A 23734-nucleotide genomic window follows, 5' to 3' on the forward strand; every position below is an offset into this window, starting at 1 on the left:
ATCCGCCAAAATTGTTGCAACCCTTATTACTAGCCTGTTCAACCTCTTTTGTATCGTCTGAGATAAGAAAGCTGCCGCGGTCATCCCCCTCTTCGAAGGGGGAAACGCTCTAGACCAAAACTGCTACATACATATATCTATTCTACCCTGCCTTTCTAAGGTCTTCGAAAGCCAATTTAACAGAGATCACTGACTGTTTCGAATCCCACCGTACCTTCTCCGCTATGCAATCTTGTTTCCGAGCTGGTCATGGGTGCACCTCAGCTACGCTGTCCCATATCATAACCGCTATCGATAAGAGATAATATTGTGCAGCTGTATTCATCGACCTGGCCAAGGCTTTCGACTCTGTCAATCACCACGTTCTTATCGACAGACTCAACAGCCTTGGTTTCTCAAATGACTGCCTCGCCTGGTTCACCAACTACTTCTCAGACAGAGTTCAGTGTGTCAAATCGGAGGGCCTGTTGTCCGGACCTCTGTCAGGTGGTCACAGGGTTGGGAGTGCCACAGGGTTCAAATCTCGGGCTGACTCTTTTCTCTGTATACATCAATGATGTCGCTCTTGTTGCTGGTGATTCTCTTATCCACCTCTACGCAGAAGACACCATTCTGTATACTTCTGGCTCTTCTTTGGACACTGTGTTAACAAACCTCCAGACGAGCATCAATGCCATACAACTCTCCTTCCGTGGCCTCCAACTGCTCTTAAATGCCAGTAAAACTAAATGCATGCTCTTCAACCGATCGCTGCCCGCACCTGCCCGCCCGTCCAGCATCCCTACTCTGGACTGTTCTTACTTAGAAAATGTTCTTACTTACAAATCTACAAATACATAAGTGTCTGGTCAGACTGTACACACTTCTTCCAGACTCACATTAAACATCTCCAATCCAAAATTAAATCTAGAATCTAGAATCTAGGTGCACATGTTAGGGGAGGGTATGACCGGCGGGGCTTTGCTTGGCTCATTGCGCTCCAGCGACTCCTTGTGGCGCGCCTGCAGGCTGACCCCGGTCGTCAGTTGAATGGTGTTTCCTCCGACACATTGATGTGGCTGGCTGGTTAAGGGGGTGGGTGTTAAAAAGCGTGGTTTGGCATGTCATGTTTCGGAGGACGCATGACTCGACCTTTGCCTCCTGAGCCCATTGGGGAGTTGCAGTGATGAGACAAGATTGAAATTGGGGAGAAAAAGGGGGTAAAATACAACAACACCAAAAAATATATATATACAGTACCAGTCAAAAGTTTGGACACACCTACACATTCCAGGGTTTTTTTTTAAATACTATTTTCTACATTGTAGAATAATAATGAAGATATCAAAAGTATGAAATAACACATATGGAATCATCTAGAATCGGCCTACTATTTCGCAACAAAGCATCCTTCACTCATGCTGCCAAACATACCCTCGTAAAACTGACTATCCTGCTGATCCTTGACTTCGGCGATGTCATTTACAAAATAGCCTCCAACACCCTACTCAGCAAATTGGATGCGGTCTATCACAGTGCCATCTGTTTTATCACCAAAGCCCCATATACTACCCACCACTACGACCTCTATGCTCTCGTTGGATGGCCCTCACTACATATCCGTCCCCAAACCCGCTGCCTCCAGGTCATCTAAGTCTTTGCTTGGTAAAGCCCCACCTTAGCTCAGCTCACTGGTCACCAATACAGGACCCACCCGTAGCACGCGCTCCAGGAGGTATATTTCACTGGTCACCCCCAAAGCCAATTCCTCCTTTGGCCGCCTTTCCTTCCAGTTCTCTGCTGCCAATAAATGGAACGAATTTAAAAAATCACTGAAGCTGACTAACTTCAAGCACCAGCTGTCAGAGCAGCTCACAGATCACTGCACCTGTACATAGCCCATCTGTAAATAGCCTATCCAAATACCTCATCCCCATGTATTTTTTGCTCCTTTGCACCCCAGTATCTCCACTTGCACATTTCATCAGCTGCACATCTATCACTCTAGTGTTTAATGGCCACTATGGCCTATCTATTGCCTTAACTCCCTTATCTTACCTTATTTTCTGCATACTGTGTATAGACTTTTTCTCTATTGTGTTATTGACTGTATGTTTGTTCATTCCATGTGTAACTCTGTGTTGTTGTTTGCTTTATCTTGGCCAGGTCACAGTTGTAAATGTTATAAATGAGAACTTGTTCTCAACTAGACTCAACTAGCCTACCTGGTTAAATAAAGTTGATTTGTTTTGCTGACTAGGCTACGCTAGTCATAGTAATGACGGTGTGTGTGCAGTGGTGTACATTTACATTTACATTTAAGTCATTTAGCAGACGCTCTTATCCAGAGCGACTTACAAAATTGGGGATTTATCGGTGGTGACAATGTTTCCTAGCCTCAGTGCAGTGGGCAGCTGTTAAACGGGTGTCCTGACTCTCTGAGGTCATTAAAGATCCCATGGCACTTATCGTAAGAGTAGGGGTGTTAACCCCGGTGTCCTGGCTAAATTCCCAATCTGGCCCTCAAACCATCACGGTCACCAAATAATCCCCAGTTTACAATTGGCTCATTCATCCCCTCCCTCCTCTCCCCTGTAACTATTCCCCAGGTCGTTGCTGCAAATGAGAACGTGTTCTCAGTCAATTTACCTGGTAAAATAACGGATAAATAAAATAAATAAATAAATACAATTTGGGGTAACAATTAAGTACCTTACTATAATAGTTATCCATTCAAATAGCAAAATAAAGATAGAATTTTGCTAGGACTGTCTGAGAGTGGTCTGAGTGGGAAGGGGGAAACTGAAAACTAGCTGTTATTGGCAGAGAGGTTTGGAACTCTCTTTGTTATTAGTCTATTAACCAATTTTCCAGCTTGTGATCACACCAGGCAAGCCGAAACTCCTACCCATGCAAACCTGCTGATTAGAAAGTCCTGTGCAGATTGTATTTTCAACCAGCAACTATCAGGATATAATAGTGATTACGTTTGAGTTTTTTTTACTTTAACAGTGTTAGTTTCATCGCTGTTGTACAGTATGATGCAAGACACAAAACACAGGAAAAATAATAATTTGGACTTCACTGGCCCTTTAATACAGTTTAAATGTTTTCAAATTAGATGCGCTGTAAGGAAAGCTACTCCCGAAAATGAACACTCGGAATAGTGGTATTATGTCTGATCTCACAAACAATGTAAAGTATGTATAGATAGGTGTAATCTAGAGGTAAGCGTATTGATTTTTAATCCAGGGGTATCGTGCTATTGACATACTTATTGAATTATGCAGGAGAACATGACAACAACAGTAATTAGTGAGGCAATCTAGACAGCACAGGTGAGTGCAGGTAGGGTAGACAGAGGAAGTGTTTGATGGCTGTTTCCCCCCTTTGTGTTAATGTATTCATATATGCAAATCTGTTTTTAATGCAAATTAGGCACATATAATCTTCTTAGTTTTAACACAAAATATCAAAAATAAATACCTGATGCAATACATTTTTTAGATGTGCATTCTAAGAAAGAGAGACAGAGAGCAGAGAGATGAAACACACACAATGTCTGAGGATACAGATGAATCAGATCGGTCTCCCTACTCTCTCTTTAGATGTTGCTGATGTAACCCAGCTGGGTGGTTTGTAAAGTCTTACTGCAGCTGTAGGACCTAACCATCGGAGCGTTGGTGGCCACTTGAAAGCCACAGTAGGAGGCAGACTGTGAATAGTTGTTTCTCATGTCATGGTCATTTCATTCATTATCAGTGCTAATGTGTGTGTGTGTTTGTGTGTGTTCCTCTTTAGGTGAGGTGGGCGGAACAGCAGGTGTCTAGGCGGAGGAAAAAGAGGGATGTCTACACCGAACCATCCGACCCCAAATTCCCCCAGCAGTGGTACCTGGTGAGCAAGGTAGTTGTAACGCTGGTATAAATCATTTTGGAGACAGGCACAGGAATACACAATAGGGTTTTTTAATACACACAAAACAAACACGTATACAAAAACACTGGGCTGTACCCAAAAGAGTGAGGCTAAACCTCTTTGAACGCCACGGGACAATACCCGTAATACACAATATATATATAGCACGCAGCATAAAAGCTGCACCAATTTATAGGTACTCACACCACCAACGGACATGGGAACAATAACCGACAAAGACAGAGGGAACGGAGGGCACATATATAACATACTAATCAGGGGAAATGGGAACCAGGTGTGTTTAATCAGACAAGACAGTCTGGGGTTGATGATAATGAATCCCTTTCAGTGAAGCCTAGAAAGCCGGTGATATAGACCTCTGGAACTGGTGGACAGAATGAGCATCAGTACCGTGACAGTAGTAGTCAGATCCCCCAGAACACTGTAGCCTCTACTTTACTAAAGCCAGGAGTTTTCCTTTATGTTTTCCCCCATTGTACTATTTGAATCTTAACACCCCTTTGACATGCCAGTATTTAAAATGTTTAAGACCGCAACATAGATACCTGTTGATATAGGGATTCTGCCTTTAAAGTGCACTGCCACTTCACTGCTGTTTACCACATTCACATTCTGGACTAGTAACCGGAAGGTTGCAAGTTCAAACCCCCGAGCAGACAAGGTACAAATCTGTCGTTCGGCCCGCTGATTTATACAGCTTTTTTTATACAGCTTTGTAGGTCCATAAACATGCAGGAAGATTCTTAGGTAGCTAAACCCTATTGCCAATCTTTATTTAGGCATTTTGAAACACTTCCTTCTTTCCCTATTACGACAATCATTTAATCCGACTATCAACTGTCAATTTACGGATATGATTGCTGCTGGTCAGATCACCACACCAGTAAATAGCTAACGTTACACCGTCAGATGTCTCGTTTCCAAAAATGGTGCATGGTCAAAATGATAACCAGCTAACGTTAGCTAGCTATATTGGCTATTCACTCCTATATGATATATTAGCACAATGTTTATCTAGCCAGCTAGCTAGCATAGTAGCTAATATAGCTAGCTAGCTAACACCACAGAGGAAAGGGTTAGTTATCGTAATATTTGCCAACAGGTCACATAGCTATCTTCTTAACTAGCTTGCATATGGCATGCATGTCCGGACACGTCAACACAAGCCTTATTATTAGTGAATTAACTAAACTAATATTTGCAACAGGAGTTTTATTTTGGTCACTGTGTCAAATCATCCATTTGTCAATACTGCACCTTTCTGTTGGAGTATGAGCTAGCTTGCTGCTGCTGCTGATTATCCCAGCTAGACATTCCTTGGCATTGTGCAGGGCTCGGTGGTGGGTGGCAGTGGGAATAGCAGCAGCTTTGCTATGTGGGGCGGCAGTGTAGCCTAGTGGTTAGAGCGTTGGACTAGGAACCGGAAGGTTGCAAGTTCACATCCCCGAGCTGACAAGGTACAAATCTGTTGTTCTGCGCCTGAACAGGCAGTTAACCCACTGTTCCTAGGCCGTCATTGAAAATAAGAATTTGTTCTTAACTGACTTGCCTAGTTAAATAAAGGTACAAAAAAATATTTAAAAAATGTAGAGGGACTATAAAATGCCAACATCGGCTCGGTACATCAGCTTGGCCGATAATCGGTTGTTCTCTATCTGTTATCAACCAGGTGTCATTCATCAAGATGCTCCTCAGTGTGTCTTCTGTTTGAAAGGATCCAGATCATAGCAAATGAAACACCTGTAGGACTGTTGCTTTCGGAAGGAGACTGTGTCCTTCTCTCTTCCACTCATAGGCTCACGGATGTTTTGATTTCTCCTAATCCTCTCTCTCTGCAGTCTGCACCATATAATAATAATAATAATAATAATGGTGGAAATGGATTAATAGCAGCATTGATAGGGCCAGACACAAATCACCTGTGAATGGAAGGCGGTGAAACCACCTCTGTCATTCAGCATTACTGCTCTAATCGGCTGAGGGCTCTGAGCCTGTTCCGCTGTGTGTTTGAGGCTATTCAACAGTCCCTCTGAAGCCAAACACTGGTGGCTTGTCTGTAATGAGGTTTGCATGGTTTGCATTGGGATGAATGCAGATGTTATAGGGTGATATTGCATACAAGCCTTTTGGACAGTGTATCCAAAGCTTTTCTTTTTCCTGACTGACAAAACAGAGTTTGCACATAGTAGGTTCTGCCATAGACTGTTAAACTAATGATTGAAAATAGTTTCCAGGGCCTCCCGAGTGGTGCAGCGGTCTGAAGCACTGCATCGCAGTGCTAGTGGTATCACGACAGACCTGGGTTCCATCCCAGGATGTATCACAACTGGTCGTGATAGGGAGTCCCATTGGGCGGTGCACATGTTAGGGGAGGGTATGACCGGCGGGGCTTTGCTTGGCTCATTGCGCTCCAGCGACTCCTTGTGGCGCGCCTGCAGGCTGACCCCGGTCGTCAGTTGAATGGTGTTTCCTCCGACACATTGATGTGGCTGGCTGGTTAAGGGGGTGGGTGTTAAAAAGCGTGGTTTGGCATGTCATGTTTCGGAGGACGCATGACTCGACCTTTGCCTCCTGAGCCCATTGGGGAGTTGCAGTGATGAGACAAGATTGAAATTGGGGAGAAAAAGGGGGTAAAATACAACAACACCAAAAAATATATATATACAGTACCAGTCAAAAGTTTGGACACACCTACACATTCCAGGTTTTTTTTTTTAAATACTATTTTCTACATTGTAGAATAATAATGAAGATATCAAAAGTATGAAATAACACATATGGAATCATGTAGTAACCAAAAACGTGTTAAACAATTCAAAATATATTTTATATTTGAGTTTCTTCAAAATAGCAACTTTGCACCCTCTTGGCATTCTCTCAAACAGCTTCATGAGGTAGTCACCTGGAATGCATGTTCAATTAACAGGTTTCAATTAATCAGTTGTGTTGTGACAAGGTAGGGGTGTTATATAGAAGATAGCCATATTTGGTAAAAGACCAAGTACGTATTATGGCAACAACAGTTCAAATAAGCAAAGAGAAACGACAGTCCATCATTACTTTGAAGGTCAGTCAATCATGAAAGTGTCAAGGACTTTCAAGTGCAGTCACAAAAACCACCAAGCGCTATGATGAAACTGGCTCTCATGAGGACCGCCACATGAAAGGAAGACCCAGAGTTACCTCTGCTGCAGTGGATAAGTTCATTAGAGTTACCAGCCTCAGAAATTGCAGCCCAAATGAGACTGTGTGAATCAGGCCTTCATGGTTTAATTGCTGCAAAGAAACTTCTACTAAAGGACACCAATAAGAAGAAGAAACACGAGTAATGGACATTAGACCGGTGGAAATCTGTCCTTTGGTCTGATGAGTCCAAATTTGAGATGTTTGGTTCCACCCAGTGTTTCTTTGTGAGATGCAGAATAGGTGAACAGATGATCTCCGTATGTGTAGTTCCCACCGTGAAGCATGGAGGAGGAGGTGTGGGGGTGCTTTGCTGGTGACACTGTCATTGTTTTATTTAGAATTCAAGGCACACTTAACCAGCACATCTACCACAGCATACTGCAGTGATACGCCATCCCACCTGGTTCGGCTTAGTGGGACTATCTTTTGTTTTTCTACAGAACAATGACCCAACACACCTCCAGACTGCAGATGCATCAGATGACCTGTCCTCCACAATCACCCAACCTCAAGCCAATTGAAATGGATTTGGATGAGTGAAGGAAAAGCATCCAATGTGCTCAGCATATGTGGGAACTCCTTCAAGACTGTTGGAAAAGCATTCCAGGTGAAGCTGGTTGAGAGAATGCCAAGAGTGTGCAAAGCTGTCATCAAGGCAAAGGGTGGCTACTTTGAAGAATCTAAAATCTAAAAGCTATTTTGATTTGTTTAACACTTTTTTGGTTACTACATGATTCCATATGTGTTATTTCATCGTTTTGATGTCTTCACTATTATTCTACAATGTAGAAAATAGTACAAAATAAAGAAAAACCCTTGAATTAGTGTCCAAACTTTTGACTGGTACTCTATATATTTTCCAGATTTGCTTCCTCATAGTCTGTATAAATAAGGCTGCATTATACTGTATCCCTATATGATTAGAAAAAGAGTAGCTAACTGCCTTCCTCTCTGTAGTCCCATGGTAATTCTGCCCCATGTGTATAGGAATCGTGTCTGTGTAAGCAGCACAGTGGCTGCCCTGGGGCCAGGGATATTAAGCTCCCTCACTAAAGGCCCTGATGCTGCTCTGCCGTGGCCCAGCAGGAGGCCTGCCCTGTAGGGAGAGATCAGCAGGGAGCAGGGGGTGGTGGAAGTGGAAGTGGAGGTGGAGGTGGCCTGGAGCTCTAGGGGAATCACATTTTCTCACTCTACCTTTTTCACTCTTTTTCTCTCCCTATCTTTTTCCTTATTTTTTCCTCATTCTATCTACCTCTACATTTCACTCTTTCTCTGTCACTTCCTTCACCTTTTTCTCTCTCCCTCTTCCCACATTCTCTGCTCTTTTCCCTCTCTCCCTGCTGGTTAGTGTGGAGCTCTGCTTTATAATTTCCCCTGTGAGCAAGGTGAATGCTCTCACCAGGTTCTCACTTATTCATATTTCCAGCTGCAGGCTTGCTTCCTCTGACAGGGAAATTATAGTTAGCCCCCCATGCTCTGCGGGTTAGCCCCGCTAAAGAGACTTCCCAGTGACACACTGTGTGTGACTTTGCCTGTCTATGTGTGTGTGCGTGCATGCGTGTTTGTGGTTGTGGTTGTGTGTTGTGGTTGTGTGTGGAGGGTAGGGGGTTTCAACAGGGTATGAACACAGTCAAACATCTAACACAGCCCCCCAGTGTTACATTAGCAGGGCTATTCATCTTTCATCTGAGCCACCCTGGTCTCTTTTCATGTGTATTTTTGCTGATGCTCACATTTTTAAATGGTTGCTCTACTTGTCTGAGTAATGTGGCTTGCGTGTGTCAAATGTGAGTCACACAAATGTCCTTAAGCATTCTCTCATTTTTGGGGAAGTTTACAGAGGGATGTGCTTTGTGCTATTGTTGTGACTGTATATATAACTGAGAAATAAAGGAAGATTGTCCAAAGGCACTCCAAGTATACTCTTTTAAAAAATCTGTATATTGTATTGGCATTTTCACACACGAAAAACAACAGATGCCCTATGTGTTTCAGCACCATATTGGCATTCATCAGGGCTAAACCATGTGAAACTATATGATACTATAATGCTATAACAATAGCTTCATTAAAGCTTGTTCTTCTGTCTCCCTGCCAGTCCAACCCCAGCCAAGCAGACCTGAATGCCAAGGGAGCGTGGTCCCAGGGTTACACTGGGAGAGGAGTTGTGGTCACCATCCTGGATGACGGTATAGAGAAAGACCACCCAGACCTGGCCACCAACTATGTGAGTACATACAAACACAACCTGCTCTGTCTGGATGGATGGAAGAAGAAGTAGCCTTCTTCCCAGCTCCACATTGCTTTCACCTTGCCTGTGTTTTCACATAGTGCAGATGAGATAGAAGAAGAACAGTCATTTCACCTGCATTCTCTGAGACACACAGCTAGGTGAACGCAATGTGAGGATGCCTATTTCAGCCTCAAATTACTTTCCAGGAATTGCTTTAAAGTGCAGCAACAGCTGGAGGAAAAGAGTTTCTCAATAAGGCTGTTGAGATGCATTCTGAGAGTTGTCACTCACCATATCCTTATAATTTAGCAGACACTCTGATCCAGAGTGACTTACATGAGCTTTGGGGCTAAGTGCCTTGCTCAAGGGCACATCAACAGATTTTACACCTAGTCAGCTCAGGGATTTAAACCAGTGGCCTTTAGGTTACTGGCTCAACACTCTTAACCGCTAGGCTACCTGCGGCCTTTACCACCCATATCAGGATGTAATTCAGCCATATCCACAGTCTCTAACACCTGTTTCCATCTCTGTTCCCAGGACCCTGAGGCCAGCTATGATGTCAACGATGGAGACTCTGACCCCCAGCCACGCTACACACAGCGCAACGAGAACAGGTCATGTGATATCCTGCTCTGCCCCACACCTCAACTGGATTATGCATACATACATTCATACAGCAAAATGGGCTCTGACAAAGTTTGGTAGATTTGTTCAAGCACATTTTGCAGGTTCCCTTGGTTGGGTAATGCTGTCTCTTTAAGTAAAGGCCCTCAAGCAAGACCTTGCTTTTCAGTATGTCTGCCCTCATTTATAAACAGCACTGCCTCTCTGATACAGTGTCATCCATTAATGGTTTGTCAGGAGATTGTTGACGAGTGACTGAATCAGATGAAATACCAATATGCCCTGTAACAGTGCTTCTTTACAGCCCAGCCTCAGAGACTCTGTCCTCGAGGTTCTTATGCATGTTGTTGACCCATTATTTATTTCCCCCAAAACCAGTCAGGCCAGATTAGCGGCAGTTGTGAAGGCATTTTTTGGACTGCTCCCAATTTGAATAAGCGTTTTGTATTTGTTTCGGTGGATCAGCCATGCTGCAGTAACAACATTAAGAAGTTCCTCTCCCCATCCTCCAGCTCCCCCTCACCACCCCAGAGCCTGAGCCATTTTGGCAGATTGTTTGTTGCTAGTGCAGTAGTTGTTTATTTGCCCCTGGCTGATGCCAGCAACTCTCTATCCAGGCTTTTGGGGTTTGAATTTTAAAAAACACTGGTCCAAAAGTAAAAGGGCGGCTTCTAAATTCCTTAAGCACCTTCTCCTCAGCCTCTCTCACCTCACTCGCCCTAACCCCAGCGTGTGGACGTCTTCTGCTGTGGTTCCATTCCCCTGGATCAGATGGGACTCTGCTGCATTCCTCCCGCCTCTGAAACAAACAGCAGGATTTGCCTCAATTCTCCCCCTTTGTTTCTGGGATGAATTCCAGTCTTCTTTAGTTTTTTTGGTTGGTTTTTCTCATTTATTTTGTTTCAATGCTTAACAGGATCTTGAACTGAATTCTCTCCAAAGCAGGACATGGTTTAAACTTCCCCAGACTGTCTTTGAGCTGCCTCTACCTCTACTGTAGATACTGAAGAGAGATTCACTGCATTTCCCCCTGTGAAATGAAAACAATGGCTTTGCATGTCATATCACCAAATGTTTTCCCTTGAACACAGATCTTCTTCTCTTTAAGCTGCCTTTCTACTGTACATATTGAAGCGATTCCCTCCCTCTTTAACTCCCACTAGAGAGCCTTCCCAGACGTGTGTGTGTGTGTGTGTGTGTGTGTGTGTGTGTGTGTGTGTGTGTGTGTGTGTGTGTGTGTGTGTGTGTGTGTGTGTGTGTGTGTGTGTGTGTGTGTGTGTGTGTGTGTGTGTGTGTGTGTGTGTGTGTGTGTGTGTGTGTGTGTGTACTGTATATACTGTACATATTGAAGCGATTCCCTCCCTCTTTAACTCCCACTAGAGAGCCTTGTGTGTGTGTGTGTGTGTGTGTGTGTGTGTGTGTGTGTGTGTGTGTGTGTGTGTGTGTGTGTGTGTGTGTGTGTGTGTGTGTGTGTGTGTGTGTGTGTGTGTGTGTGTGTGTGTGTGTGTGTACTGTATATACTGTACATATTGAAGCGATTCCCTCCCGTCGCCAAGTGCTTTTACTTTAACCAGGGACCTTGTTTCCATGTTTGCCTGGAGTGGTACTAGCTCTGCCTACCCCTGCCCATTTGTCTGTTTGAGCCAGTCACCACTCAATCCTGATTACTAGGGAATGCAAGACTACTCCTTGGTTGGTTCTGCTTCTTCTAACCAGCTCCACTGCTGCTGCAGCTACTGTTACTGCTGCTGCACAGAACTTCAGAACACACACATGCACACATACACATTGTAACTAAAAAAACAAATGCACACACAGTACATACACAGTACAATACACACCATGTTTGGCTGGTGCTCTCAAGGCGATTATCCAGGACGGAATCAATTTATGACCAAGAAATGAGAAGTGTGTGCCTCTGTCAATAGCGCTGAGCGCTGTGTGTTTGGAGTGAAAGCAGATGAGTTCAGTAAGCAGATGAGTTCAGTAATTCCCCATAGAGGCGTGCAGCCAGAAGCTGAGTAATGCTCTCCGCCTCCCGACATTGAGATTATGTTCATATATTCATATGACTATATTCATGGGCAGAAAAAGGAACAGGAGTCTTAAGTTAGAAACTTACGTCCTCTTCCACTGCCAAGGCGGGCTCATTTGTATCGGTGACATTCAAGGCTGGGTTATCAATTCACATCCATTAATAAGGAGTTGTTCCGGGTAGATGCTTTGTACTGCTACTTGGTACGACTGTCAGGTATTGTTGGAAGGGTTTCAAGCCAGGCTAGAGCAAGGCTCTTGCCCAAGCAGGTCATTATTTTGTGCTCCATCGTCGGAATGTTTGTCCTCTCTCAGTGTTTCTCTCCTGTCCTCCATTACAGTGCAGTCACTATTGTTTATTGGAGATTAAAGAGGGTGAGAAGAGACTGAGAGATGCTAGGGGTACCAGTGAAGAAAGGGCTGTTGTCCACAGCCTTGTAGTTTTTCATCCACCCATCAGACTATCTGTCTCTGGGCTTGGCCTTAATCCTTCTTACTGTCTATCCTATCAATGGTGAGAGGAGAGGCAGAAGAAGAGGTACCAACCAGAGTGCACACATTTTTATTTTTTACAAGTTCTCATTTACAACTGCGACCTGGCCAAGATAAAGCATAGCAGTGCGACAAAAACAACAACACAGAGTTACACATAAACAAACGTACAGTCAAAAACACAAAAGAAAATAAAAATAGAAAGAATCGTTGTACAGTGTGTGCAAATGTAGACGAGTTGGGAGGTAGACAATAAATAGGCCATAGAGGCAAAAATAATTCCAACTTATTTTGTAAATTATATTACCGAAGTCAATGATCAGTAGGATAGTCAGTTTTACGAGGGTATGTTTGGCAGCATGAGTGAAGGAGGCTTTGTTGCAAAATAGGATGCCGATTCTAGATTTAATTTTGGATTGGATTTTGGAGGTGCTTAATGTGAGTCTGGAAGGAGAGTTTACAGTCTAACCAGACACCTAGGTATTTGTAGTTGTCCACATATTCTAAGTCAGAACCATCCAGAGTAGTGATGCTAGTCGGGCGGGAGGGTGGGCAGCAATCGGTTGAAGAGCATGCACTTAGTTTTACTAGCATTTAAAAGCAGTTGGAGGCCACGGAAGGAGTGTTGTATGGAGTTGAACCTTGTTTGGAGGTTTGTTAGCATAGTGTCCAAAGAAGGGCCAGATGTATACAGAATGGTGTCGTCTGCGTAGAGGTGGATCAAAGAATCACCCGCAGCAAGAGTGACATCATTGATATATACAGAGAAAAGAGTTGACCTGAGAATTGTGTGGTCCTGTAGCTCAGTTGGTAGAGCATGGCGCTTGTAACGCCAGGGTAGTGGGTTCGATCCCCGGGACCACCCATACGTAGAATGTATGCACACATGACTGTAAGTCGCTTTGGATAAAAGCGTCTGCTAAATGGCATATATTATTATTATTATTATAATTGAGCACTGTGGCACCACCATAGAGTCTGCCAGAGGTCCGGACAACAGGCCCTCCAATTTGACACACAGAACTCTATCTGAGAAGCAGTTGGTGAACCAGGCGAGGCAGTCATTTGAGAAGCAAAGGCTGTTTAGTCTGCCGACCTTGGCCAGGTCGATGAAGACGGCTGCACAGTACTGTCTTTTATCAATGGCGGTTATGATGTCGTTTAGGACCTTGAGCGTGGCTGAGGTGCACCCATGACCAGCTTGGAAATCAGATTGCATAGTGGAAAAGGTACGGTGGGATTCGAAATGGTCGATGATCTGTTTATTAACTTGGCTTTCAAAGATTTTAGAAAGGCAGGGCAGGATGGATATAGGTCTGTAACAGTTTGGGTCTAAGTTGTCTCCCCCTTTGAAGAAGGGGATAACCGCAGCAGCTTTCCAATCTTTGGGGATCTCAGACGATACGAAAGAGAGGTTGAATAGGCTAATAATAGGGGTTGCAACAATTTCAGTGGATAATTTTAGAAAGAGAGGGATTGTCTAGCCCAGCTGATATGTAAGGATCCAGATTTTGCAGCTCTTTCAGAAATAAAGGAGCAAACTTCACATATCCAGTCTGATCCCTTATGGGTGCACCTTGGTTGGTATGAAGTAGTTCCAGGATACTGTATATTTGGCTCTGAGGAGAAGCAGCTAGCTGCAGCAGTTCTTTTCACATCCAAAGTACTCCACTGTGACAATCACCCACTGGCACAGTGATGTCTGAATGTCCTTGTCCCTTTGTTTCCCGCCCCTGAACATCCTTCACTTAACGTCTGGACACATATTTTCTCCTGCAGGGTTGGAGACAATTATTATGTGATTTGAAGAGGTAGAGCCTGGTGTATAAAATATGTTCTCTCTTTCACTGACTCTCTCTCTCTTTAACATAATTCAATGGAAAGTCTCGCCCCAGACTCCTAACTTCAATGTTTAACACATTTAAAAGCGCCCATCTATTCCAAGGCCTGGCTATGTTGTTTACCATCTTTCTATCTTTGACTCTGAGACTGTGTGTTTATTTCCCAGACGGCCTAGAGCCTTGAGATGAATCAACAGATGTTAGGAAGTGATGTCTGCAGGCAGGCAGGCTCTCTGTCTGTCTCTCTCTCTGTCTCTCTGTATCGCTCTCTCTCTCTGTCTCTCTCTGTCTCTCTGTATCGCTCTCTCTCTCTGTCTCTCTGTCTGTCTGTCTGTCTGTCTGTCTGTCTGTCTGTCTGTCTGTCTGTCTGTCTGTCTGTCTGTCTGTCTGTCTGTCTGTCTGTCTGTCTGTCTGTCTGTCTGTCTGTCTGTCTGTCTGTCTGTCTGTCTGTCTGTCTGTCTGTCTGTCTGTCTGTCTGTCTGTCTGTCTGTCTGTCTGTCTGTCTGTCTGTCTGTCTGTCTGTCTGTCTGTCTGTCTGTCTGTCTGTCTGTCTGTCTGAAGGCTGCTGTGCTCCTGCTCCAGCCACTTCAATAAGTGATTGAGTACTGTAAACGTCCTGAGCCCCTGACCACCCCTAGCAGATTGGACACCATCACCAATATACAGATACTGGGCAGGCCTGATGAATGGCAGATTTAAGCAGGTGTGTCACTGCTGTGAAGAGTTAGACCTCCCTCGGTGAGACACGACACAGCTTAGGCCAGCTTGCTTCGTTGCTTTGTTTAGAAGCCTCTTTGTTGGACTGGCTTAATATCACAAGTCTCTTTTAAACCACAGTTGAATGATTCACTTCATTATAGCTAGCTAAAGTGTCTGTCTCACTGGGTTGGCTTGCATCTCTTAAAGCCATTTTCAGAAACCTTATCATTGAGTCAGCTAGTCTTATCGCATGAGCCCGGTCGAGTCACCTGATAAGTGATTCTCATTAGATGTGGCAACCAGAGACGTGTGACCACTGGCCAGGGTAGGTGGGAGGAAAGAAGCGGTAGATTGCGCTCTTCCCAAGGCCTGAGAGAGAGAGAGCATGGTCCTGATTGGTTGGGCTTAGGAGGAACTCCAGAGTAACTGTTTGAACAGCGGCCCGGCCCATAGCTGCTTCGGGGATCAGTTAAGCCGAGCGGAAAATAACCAAATCATTTTAACAGGCCCCTTGATCCAGCCACCATCCAGCCCTATTGACTGCCACAGATACCACACAGCCAACAGCACCACTACAGCAGGCAGCAGCAGAGCACTGGTCCACCAAGTCAGCCAAGCACGCTGCAATGTCCATCACACTCTATAATATACATCTGAACATGCACAGTGCATGTTTTGTCTTGGAGTCTAAAATCTCAAATCAGAACATTATTTGCTGGAGAGACGTAATAATAGCCTAAAATGGCTTCATTGCTCCATGCCATTCTTAAGTAAACCAATAGGCTGGAAGAGGTTGTATAAGCCTGAAGGGGAGAGAGATGAAAGCATTCCCTCTCTCAGTCAGCTAGGATAAAGAGAGCACAGTGACCCTGTATGATAGTGTATAGGTTACCTTTTTTTTATCTACCATAGAGTACTGCAGGGGTGGCCTTTCAACAGTCCTCCTGGAGAACTGCTGGGTATGCAGGCTTCTGGGTTAACACTGAGGAGTGGAGGCTGCACGATGGAAGCAGTACTTTATAATTGGTCTTTCCACACATTTAACACCAAACAGGGAGTGACTGGGGGACGAAACCCTTTCCTTTCACTGTCTACCTTAGTCTCACACATACTATAGCAGGTTGCGCAGTTAACCCCAGGCGTTATGAGTAGGGCACAACTGGTGCTGCTCAGAAGGTATCATTTTCAAGGAACACAGACTCACACCAAGTTTTACTTGACAGTCTTGTCTGTCCCATGTTCTCTGTGACACGTTAACCGGTGCATTTGAGAGAGAGAGAGCGAGAGAGAGAGAGATTCCTCTAAAATAATTTCCTGTGATTTTTGTTTTGACAAATTTAGAATTAAGATGTCATCTGGTTGTCAGACCCCCCTCCTTGGCCACTCTCCACACATTAAGCTGTCGCCTGTCTGATCTGAAAGGCATCCAGTCCAATCACACCCTGTAATCATGCGGCAGCTGTGTGTTTGTCTGTGTGTGTGTCTGGTAAACGGCTGTTCTGTGGATGGCTGCCCTCCAGCACCATGTGAAAGTGCCTTGGGGCATAGTGCTTTAGTTCCTTCCCACTATGAGTGTAGTGGATAACCTTCCTCCCAGCTTGCACATGTCTGGCCAAATGACGATTGTGCCTAGATACCCTCTGCCACAAATACCATTTTGAGATACTATGGATGAAACAATGATCTCGCCGGTAGCTAGGAATCCATTTTGGGGAAACGCGCCCAGCCTGGCCGATTGCCTCCTGGCCACGGTGCTGCTTGTTGTCTGGGATTGGGCCAGTATAGACCGACTCAGTGAGCAGGGCTGCTATCTGTTCTCTCTCCTGATAGTGATTAAAACATTTAGCATGGTGTGCCTTTAGAATCCCCCCTCTCTTTAAAAGTCAATGTGATGCTCTCATAAAGAAATGTGACACAGGGATTCTGTCTACGGCAGGGTAAATTATGGTTTAAAGGTTCTTATGTTTGGCCAGCAGCCATGGGAAAAACTATGTGTGGGTGGGTGTGCGTGCGTGCGTGCACTGTGCTAGGGTGCATGTTTTAAGGCATGTTTAGGATTTAACTTTCACGTCCAGTGTGTGTGCGTGTGCATGTGTGCGTGCATCAACATGTTCAAGCTTGTTGACTGTTATGTTCAGACTAATGCTATTCTTAATTGCACATATTTAACTTTAATTGCATCGTTGTGTTAAAAGATGATGTACAACATGTTAGCATATGCTTTGCAAGGCACCTTGGGCAAAGGACACATCTGTCAGTGAGCAGTCATTGACCCCTTGTCATGACAGTGTCATTGCTAATTTATAAATCACTCTAATCCAAAGTGTGAACTTTATGACAGCTCAGGTCAAGTGGTAAACGATGTGTAAACATAATTTAACATCAGATACTCTTGTTTTCTCTACTTACCAATCCTTGATAACAAGTGCCATTATAGCTGGGTACTTTAATAAAGGAAATGGAAAATGCTACCAAAGTTCTATCAAAACATCTTCTGTGCTACTTGCGCATCGAGAACTCAGGAACATTGCAACTCCTCCTTCCGGGACACTTCCATTTTAAATTACTGTTCAATGTTGGTCTGACCAATCGGAATCGACCAATCGGAATCTATGCTGGGAAATGTTCTGGGTTGCCTATGAGAATAGTATTGGCGTATACACTGACTCAGTGACTGAGTTCATCAGGAAGGGCATAGATGATGTTGTTCCCACGAGGACAATTAGAACTTATTCAAACCTAAAACCGTGCATAGAAGGCAGCATTCACACAAAACTTAAAGAGCAAACCACCGCATTTAGCCATGGCAAGATGACTGGGAACATGGACGTGTAGAACCAGACCAGCTATGCCCTCCGTAAAGCAATCAAAGAGGCAAAACCTCAGTACAGGGACAATTCAACGGCTCAGACACGACACATATGTGGCAGGGACTCCAGACAATCACAGATTATAAAGGGAAAGCCAGCCACGTTGCGGACACTGATGTCTCGCTCCCGGACAAGATAAACACCGCTTTTCTCCCTTCGAGGAGAAGGACTGTGAGCTCTCGTTCTCTGTGGCCAACCTGCGTAAGAAATTTAAGCGTGCTAACCCTCGCAATACCAGACGGTATCTCAAGCTGCATCCTCAGAGCATGTGCAGACCAGCTGGCTGGAGGGTTTACACATATTCAATCTCTTCCTACCCAGTTTGTTGACCCACTTGCTTCAGGATGTCCACCATCACCATTGCAGGTGATGTGGAGGTAAACCCAGGCCCTGCATGTCCCCAGGCACCCTCATTTGTTGACTTCTGTGATCGAAAAAGCCTTGGTTTCATGCATGTCAACATCAGAAGCCTCCTCCCTAAGTTTGTTTTACTCACTGCTTTAGCACACTCTGCTAACTCTGATGTCCTTGCCGTGTCTGAATCCTGGCTCAGGAAGGCCACCAAAAATTCAGAGATTTCCATACCCAACTATAACATCTTCCGTCAAGATAGAACTGCCAAAGGGGGAGGAGTAATGTCATACTTTCCAGGTCCATACCCAAACAGTTCGAACTACTAATTCTGAAAATTACTCTCTCCAGAAATAAGTCTCTCACTGTTGCCGCCTGCTACCGACCCCCCTCAGCTCCCAGCTGTGCCCTGGACACCATTTGTGAATTGATTGCCCCCCATCTAGCTTCAGAGTTTGTTCTGTTAGGTGACCTAAACTGGGATATGCTTAACACCCCGGCAGTCCAATCTAAGCTAGATGCCCTCAATCTCACACAAATCATCAAGGAACCCACCAGGTACAACCCTAACTCTGTAAGCAAGGGCACCCTCATAGACGTCATCCTGACCAACTGGCCCTCCAAATACACCTCCGCCGTCTTCAACCAGGACCTCAGCGATCACTGCCTCATTGCCTGTATCCGCTACGGTGCCGCAGTCAAACGACCACCCCTCATCACTGTCAAACGCTCCCTAAAACACTTCTGTGAGCAGGCCTTTCTAATCATCCTGGCCCTGGTATCCTGGAAGGACATTGACCTCATCCCGTCAGTTGAGGATGCCTGGTCATTCTTTAAGAGTAACTTCCTCACCATTTTAGATAAGCATGCTCCGTTCAAAAAATGCAGAACTAAGAACAGATACAGCCCTTGGTTCACTCCAGACCTGACTGCCCTCGACCAGCACAAAAACATCCTGTGGCGGACTGCAATAGCATCGAATAGTCCCCGCGATATGCAACTGTTCAGGGAAGTCAGGAACCAATACACGCAGTCAGTCAGGAAAGCTAAGGCCAGCTTCTTCAGGCAGAAGTTTGCATCCTGTAGCTCCAACTGGGAGCTACAGGAAAAGTTCTGGGACACTGTGAAGTCCATGGAGAACAAGAGCACCTCCTCCCAGCTGCCCACTGCACTGAGGCTAGGGAACACGGTCACCACCGATAAATCCATGATTATCGAAAACTTCAACAAGCATTTCTCAACGGCTGGCCATGCCTTCCGCCTGGCTACTCCTACCTCGGCCAACAGCTCCGCCCCCCCGCAGCTCCTCGCCCAAGCCTCTCCAGGTTCTCCTTTACCCAAATCCAGATAGCAGATGTTCTGAAAGAGCTGCAAAACCTGGACCCGTATAAATCAGCTGGGCTTGACAATCTGGACCCTCTATTTCTGAAACTATCCGCCGCCATTGTCGCAACCCCTATTACCAGCCTGTTCAACCTGTCTTTCATATCGTCTGAGATCCCCAAGGATTGGAAAGCTGCCGCAGTCATCCCCCTCTTCAAAGGGGGAGACACCCTGGACTCAAACTGTTACAGACCTATATCCATTCTGCCCTGCCTATCTAAGGTCTTCGAAAGCCAAGTCAACAAACAGGTCACTGACCATCTCGAATCCCACCGTACCTTCTCCGCTATGCAATCTGGTTTCCGAGCCAGTCACGGGTGCACCTCAGCCACACTCAAGGTACTAAACGATATCATAACCGCCATCGATAAAAGGCAGTACTGTGCAGCCGTCTTCATCGACCTTGCCAAGGCTTTCAACTCTGTCAATCACCATATTCTTATCGGCAGACTCAGTAGCCTCGGTTTTTCGGATGACTGCCTTGCCTGGTTCACCAATTACTTTGCAGACAGAGTTCAGTGTGTCAAATCGGAGGGCATGCTGTCCGGTCCTCTGACAGTCTCTATGGGGGTGCCACAGGGTTCAATTCTCGGGCCGACTCTTTTCTCTGTATATATCAATGATGTTGCTCTTGCTGCGGGCGATTCCCTGATCCACTTCTACGCAGACGACACCATTCTATATACTTTCGGCCCGTCATTGGACACTGTGCTATCTAACCTCCAAACGAGCTTCAATGCCATACAACTCTCCTTCCGTGGCCTCCAACTGCTCTTAAACGCTAGTAAAACCAAATGCATGCTTTTCAACCGATCGCTGCCTGCACCCGCATGCCCGACTAGCATCACCACCCTGGATGGTTCCGACCTTGAATATGTGGACACCTATAAGTACCTAGGTGTCTGGCTAGACTGCAAACTCTCCTCCCAGACTCATATCAAACATCTCCAATCGAAAATCAAATCAAGAGTCGGCTTTCTATTCCGCAACAAAGCCTCCTTCACTCACGCTGCCAAGCTTACCATAGTAAAACTGACTATCCTACCGATCCTCGACTTCGGCGATGTCATCTACAAAATTGCTTCCAACACTCTACTCAGCAAACTGGATGCAGTTTATCACAGTGCCATCCATTTTGTCACTAAAGCACCTTATACTACCCACCACTGCGACTTGTATGCTCTAGTCGGCTGGCCCTCGCTACATATTCGTCGCCAGACCCACTGGCTCCAGGTCATCTATAAGGCCATGCTAGGTAAAGCTCCGCCTTATCTCAGTTCACTGGTCACGATGGCAACACCCATCCGTAGCACCCGCTCCAGCAGGTGTATCTCACAGATCATCCCTAAAGCCAACACCTCATTCGGCCGCCTTTCGTTCCAGTACTCTGCTGCCTGTGACTGGAACGAATTGCAAAAATCGCTGAAGTTGGAGACTTTTATCTCCCTCACCAACTTCAAACATCAGCTATCTGAGCAGCTAACCGATCGCTGCAGATATACATAGTCTATTGGTAAATAGCCCACCCATTTTCACCTACCTCATCCCAACAGTTTTTATTTATTTACTTTTCTGCTCTTTTGCACACCAATATCTGTCATCATGAAGGGGTTTGAGAGGCTAGTAAAGGATGTGGATGGACGCACCTCCAGCTAGCCGCCATCCTAGACCCACACAACAGTGGTAGGCCTAATTACCAACAATGACAAGATAGGGAGGACGTGAGGGCCCTGGCGGAGTGGTGCAGGAAAATAACCACTCCTTCAACATCAACAAAACGAAGAAGCTGATTGTGGACTTCAGGATATAGCAGAGAGAGCTTGCCCCATCCACATTGACAGGACCACAGTGGAAAGGGTGAAAGCTTGAAGTTCCTCTGCGTGCACATCACTGACAAACTGAAAAGGTCCATACACAGACAGTGTGGTGAAGAAGGCGCAACAGTGCCTTTTCAACCTCAGGGAGCTGGAGAAATTTGGTTTGATCCCTAAGACCCTCACAAACTTTAACAGAGAGAATCCTGTCAGGCTGTATCACTGCCTGGTACAGCAATTGCACTGTCCACAACAGCAGGGCCCTCCAGAGGGTGGAGTGGTCAGCCCAACCCATCACCAGGGCACACTGCCTGCCCTCCAGGACATCTACAGCATCCGGTGTCACAAGAAGGCCAAAAAGATTGTCAAGGACCTCAGCCACCCGAGCCATGGCCTGTTCACCCCACTACCATCTAGAAGCATCTAGAAGGCGGAGACAATACAGATGACATTGCTCGTTCTGATATTTTTATTTGGGGGATTTGTGTGTATTGTTTTGTATTGTTAGGTAAACTGTACTTTGGAGCTAGAACCATAAGCATTTTGCTGCACCTGCGATAACATCAGCAAAATATGTGTATGTGACCAATAAAATGTGATTTAATTTGACTTCTCTTAAGCTATGCGAACCTTAATTCTGTGTGGATTAGTATGAATTGTGAAAGTCTCTTGTGTGGCCTTTTTTCCTCTGTATTTGATAGACTCCCCACCAAAGGGGAGGAAATCACAGTAATCTTCCGCAGATGAAAGTGTTCTAAAAGCTAACGTTTTTTTATCTTTAAAGTAACAGGGCAAGTCAGTAAAAAGCAAATACTTATTTTCAATGACAGCATACCGGGGAAGAATGACAGATGTTTACCTTGTTAGCTCGGGGATTCAATCCAGTAACCTTCCGGTTACTGGCCCAACGCTCTAACCTATAGGATTCCTGCCACCCCTATACATTATGGGTAATAGCAGGTGGGTAATGTAATGTATTACAGAGTTGTGCTCCAGTGTAATCAGCTTCTCAGCTGGAGATAGAACACCATCCCTTTGTCCTCTGACTCACCAGCAAGGTGGCGTGGAGACCCAACCTAGGTTCGGGAAAAATACCAGTTAAGACTAGGGCTGTGGCATTCATGAAATTTCTTTAGCCAGTTATTGTCATGCAAAAGACTGTTGGTCTCACGGTAATTGACCGTTAACTTCTTATGACTGGGGGCAGTATTGAGTAGCTTGCATGAATAAGGTGCCCAGAGGTGCCCAGAGTAAACTGCCTGCTACTCAGGCCCAGGAGCTAAGATTTGCATATTAATAGTATATTTGGATAGAAAACACTCTGAAGTTTCGAAAACTGTTTGAATGATGTCTGTGAGTATAACAGAACTCATATGGCAGGCAAAAACCTGAGAAGAAAATCCAACCCGGAAGTGGGAAATCTGAGGTTTGTAGGTTTTCAACTCATTGCCTATCGAAGATACAGTAGAATATTGATCATATTGCACTTCCTAAGGCTTCCAATAGATGTCAACCGTTTTTAGAATGATGTCAACCATTTTTGTTTGATGCTTCTACTGTGAAGTGGGGGCGAATGAGAGGGGAATGAGTCAGAGGTCTGCCAGAGAGCCACGAGCTGGCCATGCTCGTTCACGTGAGAGCGAGCTCTGTTCCATTGCATTTCTACAGACAAAGGAATTCGCCTGTTGGAAAATTATTGAAGATTTATGTTAAAAACATCATAAAGATTGATTCTATACATCGTTTGACATGTTTCTACGGACTGTAACGGAACTTTTTGTCTGCTCCTCGTGATCGCACGTCATGAATTTGGATTTGTGAACTGAACGCGCTAACAAAAGGAGGTATTTGGACATAAATGATGGACATTATTGAACAAAACAAACATTTCTTGTGGAACTGGGAGTGCATTCTGATGAAGATCATCAAAGGTAAGTGAATATTTATAATGCAATTTCTTACTTCTGTTGACTACACAACATGGCGGATATCTGTTTGGGTTGTTTTGGCCTCTGAGCGCCGTACTCAGATTATAGCATGGTGTTTTTTTTAAATCTGACACAGCGGTTGCATTAAGGAGAAGTGTATCTATAATTCCGTGCATAATAGTTGTGTCTTTTATCAATGTTTATCATCAGTATTTCTGTAAATTGATGTGGCTCTCTGCAAAATCACTGGATGTTTGGGAACTACTGAACGTAACACGCCAATGTAAACTGAGATTTTGTTTTATAGAAATATGAACTTTATCGAACAAAACATACATGTATTGTGTAACATGAAGTC

The 23734-nt window shown here is 44.9% G+C and overlaps 1 protein-coding gene across 5 annotated transcripts in view; it reads left to right on the forward strand.

Annotated features, from left to right (window-relative positions):
• The window catches only part of furinb (furin (paired basic amino acid cleaving enzyme) b), a 198925-nt gene that overhangs the window by 114500 nt on the left and 60691 nt on the right, over positions 1-23734 (forward strand). For 3 of the 5 annotated variants that reach the window (XM_052465969.1, XM_052465971.1, XM_052465973.1), the window contains 3 exons: positions 3781-3885; positions 9203-9331; positions 9878-9954. In XM_052465969.1, coding sequence (XP_052321929.1) covers positions 3781-3885; positions 9203-9331; positions 9878-9954 — 311 coding nt within the window. The remainder of the gene's footprint in view (positions 1-3780; positions 3886-9202; positions 9332-9877; positions 9955-23734) is intronic. The other 2 variants (XM_052465970.1, XM_052465972.1) reach the window with 1 other exon arrangement.

Source organism: Oncorhynchus keta, chromosome 17 (assembly GCF_023373465.1).
Source record: "Oncorhynchus keta strain PuntledgeMale-10-30-2019 chromosome 17, Oket_V2, whole genome shotgun sequence".
Taxonomy (NCBI): domain Eukaryota; kingdom Metazoa; phylum Chordata; class Actinopteri; order Salmoniformes; family Salmonidae; genus Oncorhynchus; species Oncorhynchus keta.